The following is a 17,328-nucleotide window of genomic DNA, read 5'->3' as shown; positions in this document are numbered from 1 at the left end:
CTTTCTACCGAAATGTCAAACTAAAGTCTAACTTATTCCGGAGATAATGAAGATTTAGGAGAAGAATGACTTTAGAGGCACGGCATTTTAAAGCTCAAGCTCAGACATTCAAAACAAGAAAACGTTTCTTGTTTTGGGCTTAAACTGAATAAATTAAAGAAATTTAGGGCCTGGTTTATGGCATTTAAAGCTTTTTATTTCTGACAAAGAGCCACAAGTTTGACTCTTCTGTCTGTTTCTAACAACATTTATACCAGAGCAGCAGCTTTTGATGTACATAAACAGCTTTACTCAGACAAAACTGAAAGGTTTAGGGGAATAGAAGAAGTCAAAGGAAATGTGCAAATCTTTTCCATCTCCACTAATAATTACACAGATTTACCTTTACGGTAAATTAGTGTCCGTCATGAATTTGTCTGCAGTTTTATTCAAAACCAGTCCTGCTAAATGTCCCCAAGGGGTTTGAACAAAGGCAGCGGAAGAACCGGGACTGCAACCACGGTTTTATTCTTAACTCTTGAATTCTTCCTCACATATTAATTTCACTAAATCAAGGTGCTAAAATATATATGGAAAAACAGGCTTATTTATCAATAAGTTTTTTTTTTTTTTTAAAACAAAGTGACGATTAAGGTTTAAAACTAACACATTACTCTTTATTCGTAGTATTTACAGACTGGTGAACAACATCCAGCCTTTTATTGTGATCTGGACTAAATAAACAAACGTATAGCTTAACTTACAACATTAGTTAGTTTTCAGTATTGTTCATATTAAATTGTTACGACAATGCTAAATCTCTAAATGGTCAGCTGTGAACTCAAGACTGTGAAAGTGGCGCATAAGGCCAAACTTGCTTGCCCTTAGATACAGTTATGTTTAACATAGTGCCAACAAGGCAGAAAAACATGAAAATGCATATTTCTGTGTGGTACATTATTTTACTGACTTGTAATTTTACCTACACTTCATAAATTAAAGGCTAACTAATGGAAACGATGACCTCTTTCTAATCATCAAAGTGTGACCTGAAGGAGGTGCATCTCCTACACATTTATTTGCCAATGAGACGAGGAAAACGTCGTAATGTAAAAGTTAATGTCACCTTTGCCACCTGTAAATGACTCACCTCTACGTTGACGGTATAGTCAGTGCCGTCCAGCAGCGCGATCTTGCACTGCATCATCTTCACTTTCTTAACGCCCCTCAAAGGAGACTTGGACAGACGACTGGTGGACGACCTGTGGGACTCCTGATCCTCCTCCTGCTGCTCCTGATAGGAAGGGAACAAGTGCAACAGTTGGATAAAGCCAATGACGGATACGGTTACCACAAACTCAGGTTTTCTTTCCTATAGAAAGTATTCCTGGTTTATTGCTTTTGTGTTCTGCTGTGCCTTTTTCCCCAACAGGTGCCACTGATGGAGCTATTACCGCCCTAAACAGAAAGTGATTCCAAAAAAAGTAAAAAAAAACAAAGCAGCTGGACTTGGTCCAAGTCCAGCTGCTTTGTTTTTTTACTTTTTTTTGGAATGACCATGACCTGGATGACCGAGAACCTTCACCAGCATAAACAGAAAGTGAATACTCATCATCTTTTCCATAGAAAGTACCCCTTGCTCAGTGCTTCTGTATTTAGAGGTCTCTTTCTTGGACAGAGCCAGTGACTGAGCTACTGTCAATTAACTTTGTGTATCCCATTGCTCTTACCCCCATGGTTCTGTGTTTAGCAATGTCTCGTTCCTGAAAATTAGTCCTAGGAGGAGCTTTTGCTGACATTAACTTTCTTTGCTCTTAGCTTTTCTTTCCACAGACTCTTCCAGGCTCACGGTTCTGGGGTCATTTCTGTCTCTCCATGTCCTCTCCACCTCCAGGTGGTCACAGCACACGATGTGAATGAGGCCTCTGCCTCCAAAAAGCGAGCCATTCCTTTTCATTGTTGCCGCATATTTCCTCTGGATGAAACTGACCGTACCGCACAATAATTTTCTCTGGAATCCTAAAGCTGTTGTATTCAAGTTTAAAACAGTATAAAGAGAAGAGCAAAACTCTTCTGCTAACATCTCATTATGTAAATGCCCCCTGGCCTGGCCTCTCTGCACACTTAAGGTTGTTATATTTGAGAAAAAAAATCACCATTTGTGTAACATTCCTGAGCCTATAAATAATAACCGGCACCATGCCTACATTTAATGAGATCCCCGCAGAGAAGAGCTTGAGGTGACCCACTGTTTTTTTTCACATCTTAAAAAAAGAGAAAATCCCCTTTTCCACTTGACTGAAAACCAAGCCCTTCTTGACTGAATGTATCCTGAAAAACAAGCCTTGAGAGATAATTCTCCTTTCAGCTTGAAATCCTGCTTTCACTCCTTATCCCCCCCCCCAAGGTTGCGTCAATCAGACTGTTGAGTCACTCAGAAGCAGCGACCAAACATAGAAACCAAATGATATAGAAATTGTCCGTTTTATTTGAATTTAATAAAGTTTCAAAGAAATACCCAAGGTTGTGTTTCACACATGCACTGTTGCTTCATGACTGATGAGAGCAGGTGTAGGAGATGTACGAAATCGCAGCAGGAAAACTGTTACTGAAGCCATTTTCTGGGCCATATGTGCCATCGGCTGGAGTGTGTTTCACAGGAATGACAGACCGTGTCGTGTCAGGGTGCTGTGATTTCTCTCAGGCTTGTTTCTGCCAGTTTACACGACGACAACAACAACCGCAGCAGTGCATCATCCATCAGGAGCTTTTTAATGCAGACATGAGGATTTCAGCGCGCGCTGGTCTGAACCAGCTTATTGAGGAAGAGGAAGTCAGAGGAACTAAAACGGGTTCGGTTTGGCCTGTTTGGGTATTTACAAAGAAAAAAAACCTCCTAAAATGAATTAGGGACACAGCATTCTCTTTATTCAGGCACATCTCCGGGCAACAAATTTGATAATGCCTGCATGCTGTGACAGATACAATGAAACCATAACATTTAAATAAAGGAATCATTTTGCGACTACTAAATGCAATGAGTGCCCGTCTTCCGCCCCTTGATTGCTGGAGCGTAGCAAAATCTCTCACTGAGAAGCTGAGAAAAGCCAATTTAATTCTGTACCCTTTATTAAGTGGAAAATTAATCACACTCGTTTTTTTAAAACAATCACCAGTGCAGAAAATACTGGCACATCTAAAAGAATCCTTATTAAAGATAAAATCACTAGAGCATCCTTTTGGATTGAGTTTTTTTTTTAAAAGTTGTTGATAGTGTCTATGGCACTTTCAATTAGTCATCCACGTCCCAGTTTATCTTTAAAAAGGAGCAATAAGCAATTTTTCATCATTTTAGAAAAACAAACAAACAAACAAAAAAAACAGTTTTGTGAAGAACTAAAGGTATCTTTTTTAGATGGACAATGGAATGAGGTTGCATATCATTTCTCTGCGTCGTTCTCCAGTCTATTGTTTACAGTGTGGAGCAAAGCGGGCAGCTCTTCTCTGCCTTCCCCCTCCTCTCACACTCCGTGGGTCTATCAGGAGCCCTGAACAACTTTTTGAACCAAAAAAAAACTCTTTAGAGACTAAACTTAATAGCTTTCAGTTGTGGTATATGTGGGGACAACAATAAAGTTATACTAACACTGATGAAATCATCACGCTGTGCTTAGACTCATCTTGTATAGGGCCGTTTAAACAGTTAATGCATTGTTGCAACTAGTGATGTGTAAATGTAGAAGGCATTTTAATATTTGAAGAGGAAATGACTAATGTGACCAGAACCGTAGTTCCTAAAATTACCATTAAAAGCCGTTTCTTCAGCTTTTTAAAGCACATTTCAGGATCCCAGATGAAATTCACAGAAAAAAAAAAAATGTAATTGTAAAACTACCACAGGATAACAACGACATAATCCGGGGCCGTTGGATCCAACTCTTTTTTAACATACAGTGATTGGAAATTATTTTTTACTAAAAACAAGTTTCTGCAATTAATTTGTGCAGATGATGATAAAATCCAGCTTGGTCAGTGGAATTTCGAGCAAGAGGGCCGTCTCATGCTCCGGTAAATCATAAGAATGGGAAATGTCCTGAAGACTGCATCTCAGTCAGCACTTCTGTATCTGACAAGCTTGGATTTTCTGATTTTGTCAAACAAATAATAGCTAAGTTAGTTTTACTCATGAACTTGGTCATTCTTAGAATTTATGTCTGAAATCATCAACCTGAAAGGAGAACTTTGACTGCTTCTGTGGCTCTGTTTAGACACAATTCCCACAGACAGGGAGTCGCCATGCATATCTGTTGGAATCCAGTTTAGTTATAAGAAATATCCACATGTTGCAAAAGGTAGTCCAATAAATGTTTCTTTTCATGAAGAAAATGAAAGCATGGAGCGGCAACTGAAAGAAGAGTCAGCTCCATCTGATTGGCGGGTTGTAACAATAGTCGAGGACATCGAAATTATGCCGTCACCTTCATTTCCATTTTCCTCACAAAGAGCCGATTCATTCAGGAGGAATAATTATGCTGTGAAACGTTTCCTTTCATTTAAACAGATAAACAGATGTGGAATATAAAAATATTGTTCATCGATATATAGTCACTGTTTGAAATGAAAACAACTGAGCTTTGTTTTGTGTGTTTTCATGTCAAACCTAAGTATGTTAGAAGGAAACCTATAGTGGATTTTGAGGAGCCTGACCTGTTCTTTCCTGGCCGGGGTGCTGTGTCCAACTGCGGCTGGGAGCTGCTCCGGCTGTTTCTGGGGCGAGGCAGGGTCAGCCGCTGCTTTGGTTTTCTCCTTCTCTGCCTCCTTTTTCGCCTGAGGCTGTTTGGCCTCAGAGTCTGCGCCCGATTCAGTAGTCATGGTAAATCACACTGCAGTGAGGAAGAAAGCAGAGTACAAGAGAAATCTCCAAGTCAGTCAACTGTTTATGAAATGATATACTGTGCTTCTTTAAAAGGCCTGTCCAGAGTCCTAATCGATGCAAACGCAGGGAGATCTACAGTCAATTTTGGTTGAAAGCAAAGTAAAGACCGGCTACACAATTCTTGAAGACTTTTTAAGGGGCCTGCCCTTTAGTTTGTATTGCCTACCACAAAGGTTTTCTTGCTTAGATAGGCCAAAAACTCACCAGCTTTGGGCTTTAAAGTCCATCATAAATCTGTAATCTATATTGGTAATAAACCATAAAAAAACACATTTCTTTGGAAATGAGAGTCTAACATAGGTAAACGTGTTACAATCAGCATGTTACCATGGATAGCAAACTTTATCCTCCTAAATGTAGTTATTAAACTTCCATGAATTACAGCTAATGGGCTAGTAGCAGTTTCTACTATACTAAACACAGCTTACACTGTACCGTCAGCTATGATTATAGCCAACGTTAGTAGCAAATATTGTCTACAATAATAAAGGTTAGTCATATGCTACAGCTTGACGATTTACTATCCTCAGCCTAAAATGCTAATTATAGCAACTTAGCTAACAGTAGTCCACATAAATGCTAGTAACATCTTCTGGTATACTAAACACAACTTACACTGTACCATCAGCGATGATTATAGCTAACAGTAGTAGAAAATATTGTCTACAATGATAAAAAGGTTAGTCATATGCAAGAATTTGATGATTTACCATCATCAGCCAAAAATGCTTATTATAGAAACTTAGCTAAAAGTAATCAATAGTCTTGCTAACAACAATTTATAGCCTACCACTTTCTATGCTAATTATATAGCTATACACTGTCAGGCTATTTAATGTTACCTAACAACAACTACCACCATCTACTACTATAGTAGCAGTTTATATGCAAGTAATTATCTAAGATGCATACATTTAATTAAAATACTTTGAAAGTCTATGACTTGTAAATGGCAGAAAATTGATTACATTTACAAATGAAATGCGTTTAACTTAAAATGTTGGTTCTGAAATCATGTATTTATCTGCATTCTGGTTTAAATACCAGTTTAAACAAACCTGCTGTTAGAACAGACACATTTTCCTCTAAAATAAACCATCTTTCTTTTCAGAAAATATCAGAAAAATAATAATAATTTAAGCATATATTGGATCTCAAATGCAGACTCCAAAGATATTGCTCTAAATGGAATAATAATTATAGATGCACAATAAATTGGTATGAGGCAATACAATTTTTTTTTTTACATATCCATATCGGTGTGATAAGTAAAACTGACCTGGTTTTAATAGCTTGATTATTTTCATATCTTGATGCTGTTTGTGTGTATGTTTAGGGAAGGAAATGGAGGGCATTGGCCATGAGATATTTGTTTGGGCATGTGATAATGATAGTCAGTGAAGGATCGTTGGGTGCTTAACTGAAACAGAGAAGCAATATCAGCGGTGTGGTCGTTTTTTCAGTGTCAAAAGGGTAGGGAAATAAACATTAACAGTAAATATTCAATCGGCTAGTATTTTTGCCTGAAAAAGTACAAAAGATTAATCGCTTTACTGTGAATTGGCCAGAAAGTAGCTCCAGCACCCGCCCAATTTTAGGTTTCTGAACGAGAATCAAGTCAAGCCCTAATCAAGAACAACCATCCCAGATTGAACGAAGCATTGCTTCAAAGTTAACCAAACAATGCAATCAACTGTTCACTGTGGCTACATGCTTGCCCTGCAATACTGATTTCTGATTTTTCTTTGACTTCTGACCTGTTTATTCAGATTTGAGCCGACTCTTTTCCTCTAAGGAATATAACGGATAAAAGCAAAGAACTCTACAGCAGGTTCCTTGATAAAGGTAGTTTTCAAACCAAAAGAAACAGAGGAATTACACCATTATCCCCTTTTGTACTTTTTCATCCCCAACTTTTATCTGATTTCGATTAAACTCAAAAGATTGTACCAAAGCACATGACGCTAGTAAATAAACTTATAGAACAAAAATTGGCATGTTTTATAATTAAACCTGTGGCTAACAGAGATCAGAGCTTATCAAGGGAAGATTAGCTGATTCTGCTCTGTGAGCAGTTTGGTGCATATCCTATAATTCACTCATGATTAGAATTAATTACTGGAGAGGAATTAAGATAAAAGAAATGCAAAGCTGCCCTTACTTTTGCCCAAATCCGTACCTTCAAGCATTTACAACGAGAGAGAAAGAATGATGGACGACCCATGGATTAACAGACAGATGAATGGACATATGGATGTTTATATGGATGGATTTGGATTAGGTCAATTGCCTAATCAGTTATAAAATAAAAACACAACGTACTAATACGAAACAAAAATAATAATAAATTAAGGTACCGAACATCATCCATGGTTGGGCAGCTTTAATCCAGATATGTTCTACACACACAAATAGAACAGGGTTTTATTTCCAATGTGAAAAGATAAATCACTACAGAGAAATGATACGGATACGAGCGCTGCTTCCATGTTTCTCTGCAGAATTTACCCACAGGAATCCAAAGTATCTAAGCGACACCACGACTCGTCTTTCACAGTTGAACCTTTTCCCTCTGTCACCAGAAACAACGGTCACAGATGTGGTGCAAAGGCCCTAAAAAACCGAGTGAGGAAAGAAAGTCATCACCGCTTTTCATGAAGACTGCCCAGACAGTTAGCTGTGGGGACGAGGGAGGCGTGCGTTTCTGGGTGCATGTGTGATGCTTTACGATCCGCCTGTGCTGAGGCTGGTAGTACAAATGCCTGTCATTCTGCTGCTGGCCTGCTTCTCCCTCAGCTCTATTTATAGGGACTTGTTTTTAACGCCGGGGTGGGGAGGATCTGTGACTTCCAGCCGTCAACAACACTTTGGAGCGAGGTGATCCCCGAAAATGTCGACGTGCTGACTAAAAAAAGAAAACAACTGCGACATCTCTGCGGGGGGGTGGAGGGGTGCTTAAAAACCCAGAAGGGTTGGATTAAGTTATCTTTAAGTGCCGCAACAACGTCATGTCAATTTTCCACGGCTTCAATCCATGAATTAAATGTGCTGCAACTTTATTTGTTTCATCCAACTCACTACATGTTGTTTGGTGGGGGATTATTTTTTAAAGGCCAAAAACAAAGCACATCTTTCCTAATGAGCTGCTTGCTAGAATCCCCCTGGAATTAATTAACAAAAGGATTACGAATAGTTTTGGAATCAAGAGGCAAAACAACTTGAGTACAGCAAGCTATTAAATGTTGACTCAAAGCAGCAAGAGATCTGGACTCTTGAGTGAAATCAGGAGGGACGGGTCTTAACGTCCAAGGGTCGGCGAATGCAACGTGCTGATCAGACTCTTTTCAACCTCTGATGCTATAAAAACCCTATAAAGATCGCCGTGTCTCGAATCAATGTGAACGAATCAATGAGCAAACAGATAACATTCCAACCCTGACTTTCAAAAAGAATTAAAAACATGTTTTGTTTTGTTTTTTCCAAGTGGGCTTTAAGGCCACCACTGAGCTGAACCTCAGGCAAAATCTGCAGTCATAACCTCTGCTGCGTCTTTGTTTGTCACGTTGGGCGGACCTAGGAACCGGCTGACAGAGGATGGCTGCACAGTCGACCTTTGCATCCATTAACCCCCTCAAAAAAAAAAAAAAAACAGGAACTATGGAGGGAGGGAGGGAGGGGAGGAGAGGAACATCTTAGCACCATAGAAATTGAGCAAGAATACGTTCAGTCATTGGTGACAGGCGCTCTTCACAGGGCCACACAACAGCTTGAACACTAGTCCTATGTGTTGCTCCTCACATGGGACTGGCACACGCGTTGCACATTGAAAAGCTGCATTCACAACCTATTTAGTCCCTTGAATTGCCGATGATCGTGCCCGCACAGCCGGCTTTAATATCAAGCACGGACAAAAGGTGTAAACCCATTCAATGCCTGCTTGAGGAAGAAGTTTGAACGTCTAAGTTCGATGAAAGTTTTGCAGTTCTGCACATTTTTCAACGCAGATTCTCAAGCACACAGGAAGACTTCACATTTAATGAAACACCAACTCTGATCTATAACTAATGCAATACGTTTTTTTCCTCCCTGGGCTAAGAAGGGAAAAGAATCTCTACTTGTAAAACAAGGATTTCAACAGCTTATTAAACCATCCTCAGAAGCAATGACCTAAAAATAACGATCTCCACTATGACATCCATCTCTCGCCACAATCAGAGAGATTTGTGTAAACTTCTTTCTGCACAACTCAGAAGATAAAGCTCTAAAGCTCGGAGTTGAACTCGACCATCTCAGCACTAGTTCAGCCTTTCTGGCTCCGCCATCATTGCCCACTTTTGGCCGGGCTTTAGCAGCCAGCCTCGCATTGGAGGAGTCAAAGGTCAATGACTGCAAGGGACCCAAGTCCAAAGCATCAGCCCTCCACCACTGTGCTCAACAGCTGGTGGGCGGCGTTTATGCTTATTTGCTCTTTCTTTAATCACGGAGCCATTTACAGTGGTAAACCATATCCGTTTTGGTCCTACGGAAATTATTTTCTCAGTAAAACCAAAGTGCTGAGCCACGTTCTTTTCAGGGTGAAGGGGGAAGATACTGTTCAACTTTTTTGCAAACTTTACACAGTCAGCATTGAGTCTAAATGTGTTGCAGCACGGGCAAGAAATGAGGGCCACTGGAGTAACCATGAACGTTGGGGGTCCGATAATTAGGCAGTGAAGCTGTACACTAAACGGTTGCGGTTCATACCAGCAAAGGAAAACCTACTGTCTCTGTTGATAAATATATTTTAGAAAAACAAGTATTTGCACGTCACTGCATGTTTAATCAGGCGGTGTTAATTCAAGCTGTGATCGGAGAACCCGGGTGATATAATTGCTTCCACCACGTTGGGACCTTTGACGTTTCGGGCACCATCGTCTTTGTCGACACGGGGGGGAATCTACTGCAGAATATCTTATCACCATGCAAAGTGTGCGTTTATCTCCCATTGTAATGAACAAATGCCTCCTTCCAAACTGTAGTTTTGTTATATTAATAATGCACACACTGGTGTCGCAAAAACCATATACATGTCCGGCTCCTACTAGAGTCCAGATATGGCTAAAGACCATCTTTCGCATAAGTATCTTTGGTGCACGCACGAGAATGCTAACGTAGACCCAAAGAAAGGAGCAGAAGCAGTCGCCTTCAAAGTTAAAGCAGGAAACACTTTAAAGGATATTTGATTTTGGACTTTTTTGTTGACCGGTCCAGGGCAGTCGAGAACATCTACAGGCCTGGTTCTGTCTCGGAGGTTGTAAAATGGCAGGGCGAAACAAAACAAAATACTCTTATAACATGACCAGATAGGATTGACAGAGAAACGTTTAAGTCCTCTGCTAATAATGTGAGGATGAAGACAATGTAAAGTAAATTTAACTAAAAATGTCCATAACAAATGAATCCAGTGCATTAAGGGGCACTTTAGGCCCTTAATTGGCTTTTACCCAGCCAGTGTCACTTCATGTTAAATTGATTTTCAAGATGGGGACAAAGGAAGGCAGAAACCACTCCTGAAACAAACTCATCTGACGAGAATCATCTACATGATTACAGGAGTAGATTCCCAGAGACCCGCGCCGTCCCCCGCCTGCCCCCCGCCTGCCCCCCGAACATCCACTGAGACATTAGCCGGATGCCGTGCTCGTGTCCCTGCTGACGGTGAGGCCGAACGGAGCGAAGCAGCGTCGCCTAACCGGTCGCTGGCGCCAAAACGTGCCGTCCAGGCGTTTGCCACTTGTGCTGGCTAGCAGTTAGCTGGAACAAATCCCAGCTGGGCCCCGTTCTCTTCCCACCCCCCGGACCCAGGTTGATCCTGCCGAAGGGGGGGCTTCCCTCAAGTCCACGCCGAGACCCCCTCCGCATGACGGCAGGGCGGACAGCTGTCACAGAGGAATGGGCTGCTGTAAGGGGAAACCACGAGTCTGTGCTGGACACTCAAAAATGACAACTGTTCAGCGGCCAAAAGGTCTACGAATATCTCTTCAGAGGCGCGGCTCTGTTTAGGGATTACATGAAGTGTAGAGAAGCTGACCTCAGAAATCAGAAGGCAGGCACAGGAAAGTGTAAATTAATCCGAATTATAAAGTCCCAATGGATCAATGCCTGCTGCCAGACATACTGTCTGGTTCAAAAAGTGGAGCAAGCGTTTAAAAACGCACTAAAGCACGGGACTTAGCCACGGTTTAAACAACTGTGGCCTGTCTTCAGCGCAGTAAATAGAGGCGGAACGTTCTTCTGCCGCTCTGACCGTCAAATGTAGCATGAAGACCATTGGGGCGACCGACGAGCCCAGCACAGACAATCCATTACCCAATCAATGGCCAAACACATGGCAGAGAGTGACTCAGCAGAAAAAAAGGAGAGAAGGAGTCACAGGGGATTTCCTCCCCATATTTTGTGTCAAAATCTGGGCAAATTTATGAAAGCCACGTCTGCAAAGGCCAGGCTTCCAATGAAGGGACCGGCAAAGATAACCGAATAACCAAACGGGGAAGGTCTGGACAGATGGAGGGATTCAGGGACAAGACTTTTAGAGAACGGGTACTGCTGTGTAATTAACCTGTAATTTATCAGATATTAACACACTGCGTAAACCAAATGTGAAATAATAATAAATCACACTCAACTTATTCCGTTTCAGGTCAGCCAGGCTTACAAAGATTGTTTCTATTTGCCTAATGCCAGAATAGTGAGCTCATTTGTTTAAGATGTTCTCTGCGTTACTGGAGCTGAACAACACACTGGAATCACATCATCAAAGTGCCCGATCTCACGACCATGACGGTTCCAGCGTTTGCTCGCCTGATACCTTTCGCTCGCCATGCAGTCAGGTCGTGAACAGCAACAATGCAGACGGCCGGTTTAAAAGGATCGTTACCTCCTTTGATTCCCAAACCCGATGCCTGAGGCCGAGACGCTAAAGCTCACAGCGGTGGAGACGGGAAGCCAGCAAATATCATTATCTCAATATTCGACATCAGTATCCCAGTTGCGCATGCGGCAGCTCTAATTTCAAAAGACTTATTATCACACGTTAAATTTCTAATAAGTCAAACGGACAGTGTTTTAATGCAGCCAAGCTTTCTCTTAGCTGATCAAGTTTACCGACGTTTCAATATTTGCTGTCAGGCAGTAAAGCCAGTCTGAAACAAACCATCAACGGTGCCGTATTTTTTGGCCCATACGGCGCTGTGAATTAACGTGTCTTTGTGCGTCTTTTTCCACGTATAAGGCGCACCGCACCGCATTATGAGGCGTACCATGAAGTTATGAGGAAAATGACGTGTTTTAAGTGTGCCTTTTAGTCTGGAAAATACGGCACATCCTCCATGCAGGAGGCTGCTGCTCTGCTTTAAAAAAGAAAAAACAGAAAAAGACAACTTGGGCTACACAGTGGCTCAGTTGTTACCATTGTTGCCTTGCAGGAATAAGGTCCTGGGTTCAAATCCCACACACCCACTTCCCTATGCAATTGCAGGTCCTTATATAACAGCTATATTGTCCTAACTGTAAATTTTTGCTAGTTCTCCGCTGTCTGTTCGCATGAGAACATCCATGAACAACAATATATTCAATAATATCATCAGATAAATCCAGAGAATATTATTAAACGCAGTTCTGCTACATACTTCCCACTTCCCCGTGTCCCTGGTGACCTGAAGAACCCTATGTCATTCTGTATGCACTCTACATACAAAATGACAAAAAGTTGTCTAAGTCACGGTGAAGCTTGTAAGCTCGTGTGGCCCAGCGCCATTCAGAGGCATGCAAACCGTTGGCGCAGGCCGAACGTCTTGTTTGCTTTCCCACACAGTTCACGGCCTTTTAGCACGTTACACGCACAAAGCTGCACATGTGCAAGCAGCTCGTAAAACACTGCAGCTGCTTTTTCTCCACAGCTGCACGGGCACAATGGAAGGAGAGCAAAGCGCTCTCACTTTTAAAAAGAGCAAACGCTGACCACGACGGCGCTTGTCCTACGAGAGTCAACCTCTGTGGTTGGCAGCCTTTTGTATTTATTATGTTTTTTTTTTTTTCTTTACACAAAAACTTGCTGAGAGGAGCGGCTAAACTTGGCAACAGGTTCAGTCCAGTCATTTCCTGTATGCTAACCATCAGAAAGCAGGAGTCCGCGGGTATAACTACATGCGTTTGGGTATTCAGTAGATATGTAGCCACTGAATCCAGACATGTTCATTTAAGGCTGGGTCCAAAGCGGCGCGAGGCGACGCGTCTGACCGCAGGTTTTGGGGAAGGCAGTCTGGTCACGTGAAGGTGACTCAAAGCAGAGCACATTTTCTTTTTGCTGAGGAGGCCATAAATCCTGTCAGCTCACATTGCTGCGTTTACATTCTTAGCATTGCTGATTTTTTTTTGCACCGAGGCATTTAGGGGGATCGACGGGGGGGAAAGCCGACCGGACTGGACTGCCAGTCGGCGTTAGCGTGGAACGCTGCAGTCAACGCCGACAGAGGCGAAGCAAATGTCTAAACGCCAACGACTAAAAGGCTAAGGTTTGGGAATATTGATGAGAAGCTAATGACTTCTTCCAGAGGAGCCGAGGGACGCCAGAAGGCATTACACGTTTCATAAGATTAACTATGAGTAAGCTGCGAATCAGCTGTGAGCCGTCTGCTAACGCTGTCTGCTGGTAATAAGCAGTTTAGCTCATATGGACAACAAGACGTTTTTATTACGAGGCAGCCTCACATCTCCTATCTGGGGGCTCCGACTTCATCCTGATGCGTTGCACACAAAATTTTAATAGCAAAACTAATAATGATTAGAAAACTCCTTTTTAAAGATGGTTTATTTGTTAAGGGAAAACGCTCTCCAATCCAACCTGGCCCCTATATGGAAAAAAGAAAAACCAACATATCAGGCCTACGCCCTTAAAGTAATGACTTAAATGTGGTCACATTTTTGGTAAAACTTAGTTCAAATCGCCCTGAACAACTCTTCTGGCTAAAGGACCTCGCATTACGGATTCCCGAAGAAATTAAACATTCAGTCCGGAAAGGTTAAAGCAATTTCTAAGGCTTTCCGACTGCAGTGAAGCTCAGGCAATGGCTGCATATATGAGGCTGACATACCAAAGTTACTCCAAAAGTTCGTCAGAAACCTGAACAACATCTAAAGCCCAGCAGGTCTCAATACTTCAGTTTAAAAACGTGGCAATAAGAAGGAGATTTGCAAAAAAAAAAAAAAAAGGTATCTCGTCAGACAGTTTGGCTAAAACCATGGCTAACCCACAGGTTTTTTTCCCCCTCTGTGGACACAAAATAGCACAACAGCAAGTTCACCTCCAATGAGTTAAAAACAAAAAGAAGAAACAATGGTTTTAGAGCGGCAGAGTGGAAGTCTGGACTTAAAATTAGATTTGAGATGCTTTATAGAGTCATTCCAGAGTTTATCACTACAGCATAATTTGGAAAACAATGCAAACCGAGGTGTTATTTATTTCAAGGCCAAATAATGTCTGTGATTTTTTTATATTTACTCGTATTCTAAAGCAACCAACGTGACCTTCAGGCTGCGCTAAAGGAATATAATTAGTCACTGAAAGACTTTATTAAAGATAGTTTGTCGAATCTCTCATGACAATATATGAAAATCTAAGAATTTTCTCTGTAGATTAAAAAAAAAGGTTACAGCTTCTCAGTTTTAGAGACTTGTCACTTAATTATTCCATTCACTAATTAAATTAATAAGAGTTCATTTATGTGCCGCGACACAATGGAGGCACGTAAATTAACTCTGAATTTCCACTTCTAAAGACTGCAGCTGTGGAAATCTGAGTAACCGTACACCCAGGTTTTACCAAGACACCAAACTAAGGTATTGACTTTTATACATTTATAGTGGTTTTAAGAAGTCAGTTTAGGAGTGAAAGCTTTTTTTATGCAAGTACAGAAAAGCTAATTTACAGCGCATGTTGTTGTTTTATACTATATATATATATAAAAAGACGGATTAGGGTGTTTCTCCACCGGAACCGTGGACCGATCATACGGTTTCTCCCCAGATCTCCACCTTTTTTCCCCCAACAGATGCAGACAGAGTCGCATGGCGCAACCTGAGTGGATCAACCAGCACACATCCCCAAAACAAGGCCCGCCATATTTCCCACTGCCCTACCGCAACAGCATCTCCCCGCGCATTTTAATGTAAAAAACACCGCCCCGTCCAGCCGGAGCCGGCGAGCCGCATCCTGCAGAACCTGATGGATGGATGGATGCTAAAAAAAAAAAGAGGACCCGGACCGTGTCATCCAGCCGCCCTGAAGCCACGCCCACCGCACTGCAGATCAAACACAGCCCGGCGCGTCGCTCCTACCGGCCCTAACGTTGCTCTATAACCGCCGTAACGGTCTAAACCCCCAGCCTCCAGTCCGCTGACGGTGACTCGGCTGTCCTGTGGATTCCCGTGTAAATCAGCGCCTAAAGAGGCAGAAAGGGTGCAGTTTTATCCCCCCCCCCTCCTCCCTCTACCTCCCACACTTTTCTGTCTTGAAACTTGAGCACGTTAGCTTACTTCACCTTAACGCGTCGAGCCAAACTCGGACTTTGCGCCGCAAAACAACCGGCCGCCACGCGAGCATCGTCCCGGCCTCTACGTCTGGACCAGAGGGGAGACGTAGACGGCCGGAGCGATGGCGTATGAACGTTAATAACCCGTGTTTTTTTTTTCCCCCTCACGACCTGCGGAGCCACGACCACTCCACTTCTTCTTCTTCTTTTTCCGCCTGAATACTGTGAAAACAGTTACCGTCGCGCGTCCGCGGCGGCCCGGTCCGGGTTCAGAGCAACAACAACAACACCTTAACGCCGCAGGGACGCGCCTAAGAGTGAAACAGCCAAAACAAAGCGGCTAAAATAACGGAGGGGTCGGTTACCAGACGGAGCGTCCTCTCTCAGCTGGTCTCAGGGAGCTGCATTCATTCGGAGTGGGCTTCTGCTTCCTGACAGCGGCGCTGACTGCGCTGCAGTTCCCCCCCTCCTCAGCAGCCTATCACGCTCCTCTGCGCGGCTCAGAGCGGCATTGTGGGATATCAGGAGAGCCGGGGGGCTTTATGTTGGCAGCGCCGCCAATAATTCACCCACACTTATTATTATTTATCTATTTATTTTTATGTTTGTTTCCCCTTAAATGGCGCCACATGTGTTAGGAGAATGTTTTAGAGGGTTTGAGCCCATCAACAACAGACAGCAGCTTTTGGTGGAGGGAGTGTGATGGTATGGGGCGATGTCGCACTCGCTGGAAAAAGGCTCGTCAAACATTGGAAATTATCTCAATGCAGAGATATACAGATGAGATATACAGAAGTTATTATTGTTTACATTGTTACATTGTTTTACATTTCAATTGTTTACATAAATCGCTGCTGCATCTTTACCCTGAAAATTAGTGCAATTTACTGTGATTTTTTTCAAGCTGTATGCAAACGAAATTCCGTTCTGTACACACTTTGTGCATACAAAATAAGAAATAAAGCTGTCTATGTCTATGTATATGAGATATACAGAAGTTATTCAAGTCGCCATACGACTGTAAAGGTCTGGAATAACTATTTGATACACTGTGCAATAACCTGTACAATAATCCTGTACACTGCAATAACTGTGCAATAACCATGTCACATTTTGATATCCCCCCCCCCCCCCCCCCCCCCATCCACTATATATTTAATTCACCTTCTTTATATAGCGCCAATTCATGATACATGTCATCTCAAGGCACTTTACAAAGTCAAATTCAATCAGATTATACAGATTGGGTTCGATTATACAGATTGGTCAAACATTTCATATATTATAGCTATATATATATATATTATATATATATAGAATTATATATAATAGATATATATATATATATATATAGATCATATCTATATATATATATATATATATATATTATATATATATATTGACCAATATATACTTCATGCACGTTTTTCTCCTTTGTGCACCTAAAGTTCTATCTTATCTCATCTTAAAAAAAAAGATTTTGTGATCAACGCCAAACCCATATCTCCAACATTAAAGGGTCACTCACCCCCAAATAAACTTTTTTTTCTTTGCTAATAACCTGTCAACATGGTTGTTTTATAGTGCTGCCATATCAAACTGAGAGACCAGCAGACAAATTACTGCATATTTATTTAAATCCTGCCTTTGCTGTGGGATATAAAAGCAGCTCCGTCTTGTGCCTCTGTAGCGAGCTGGAGTTTGAATGGGGAGTTTTACGGTCCTGTCGTTTTTCCGGTTAGCAATTAATTAGCTTAGCATTGATTTATTTAGCTTTTACTAGTAAACCCGGGTGCTGGTTTGGACTGGGTCAAGGCAGTCCAGTGTCAGAGCCTTGACTCCGCC

The 17,328-nt window shown here is 41.9% G+C and overlaps 1 protein-coding gene and 1 long non-coding RNA gene across 28 annotated transcripts in view; one reads left to right on the top strand and one right to left on the bottom strand.

The window, feature by feature from the left end:
- The window catches only part of epb41l3b (erythrocyte membrane protein band 4.1-like 3b), a 75,532-nt gene that overhangs the window by 41,891 nt on the left and 16,313 nt on the right, over positions 1-17,328 (bottom strand). For 14 of the 27 annotated variants that reach the window (XM_036138491.1, XM_036138493.1, XM_036138496.1 and 11 more), the window contains exons 1-3: positions 15,849-15,979; positions 4,687-4,862; positions 1,130-1,273 (exon numbers count right to left, since the gene is read on the bottom strand). In XM_036138491.1, the coding sequence (XP_035994384.1) occupies positions 1,130-1,273; positions 4,687-4,851 (309 nt within the window). In that variant the 5' untranslated portion in view covers positions 4,852-4,862; positions 15,849-15,979. Of the gene's footprint in view, positions 1-1,129; positions 1,274-4,686; positions 4,863-15,216; positions 15,303-15,721; positions 15,792-15,848; positions 15,985-17,328 lie in introns of those variants that run through there. The other 13 variants (XM_036138480.1, XM_036138484.1, XM_036138478.1 and 10 more) reach the window with 6 other exon arrangements.
- On the top strand, positions 12,679-15,128 carry LOC118563481. Its single transcript, XR_004931244.1, has 2 exons — positions 12,679-13,604; positions 15,004-15,128. It is a non-coding gene; the product is annotated as an uncharacterized LOC118563481 (long non-coding RNA).

Source organism: Fundulus heteroclitus, chromosome 6 (genome assembly GCF_011125445.2).
Source record: "Fundulus heteroclitus isolate FHET01 chromosome 6, MU-UCD_Fhet_4.1, whole genome shotgun sequence".
NCBI lineage: Eukaryota > Metazoa > Chordata > Actinopteri > Cyprinodontiformes > Fundulidae > Fundulus > Fundulus heteroclitus.
The sequence above is the reverse complement of the archived record's forward strand: the minus strand, read 5'-3'. Positions and strand labels throughout refer to the sequence as shown.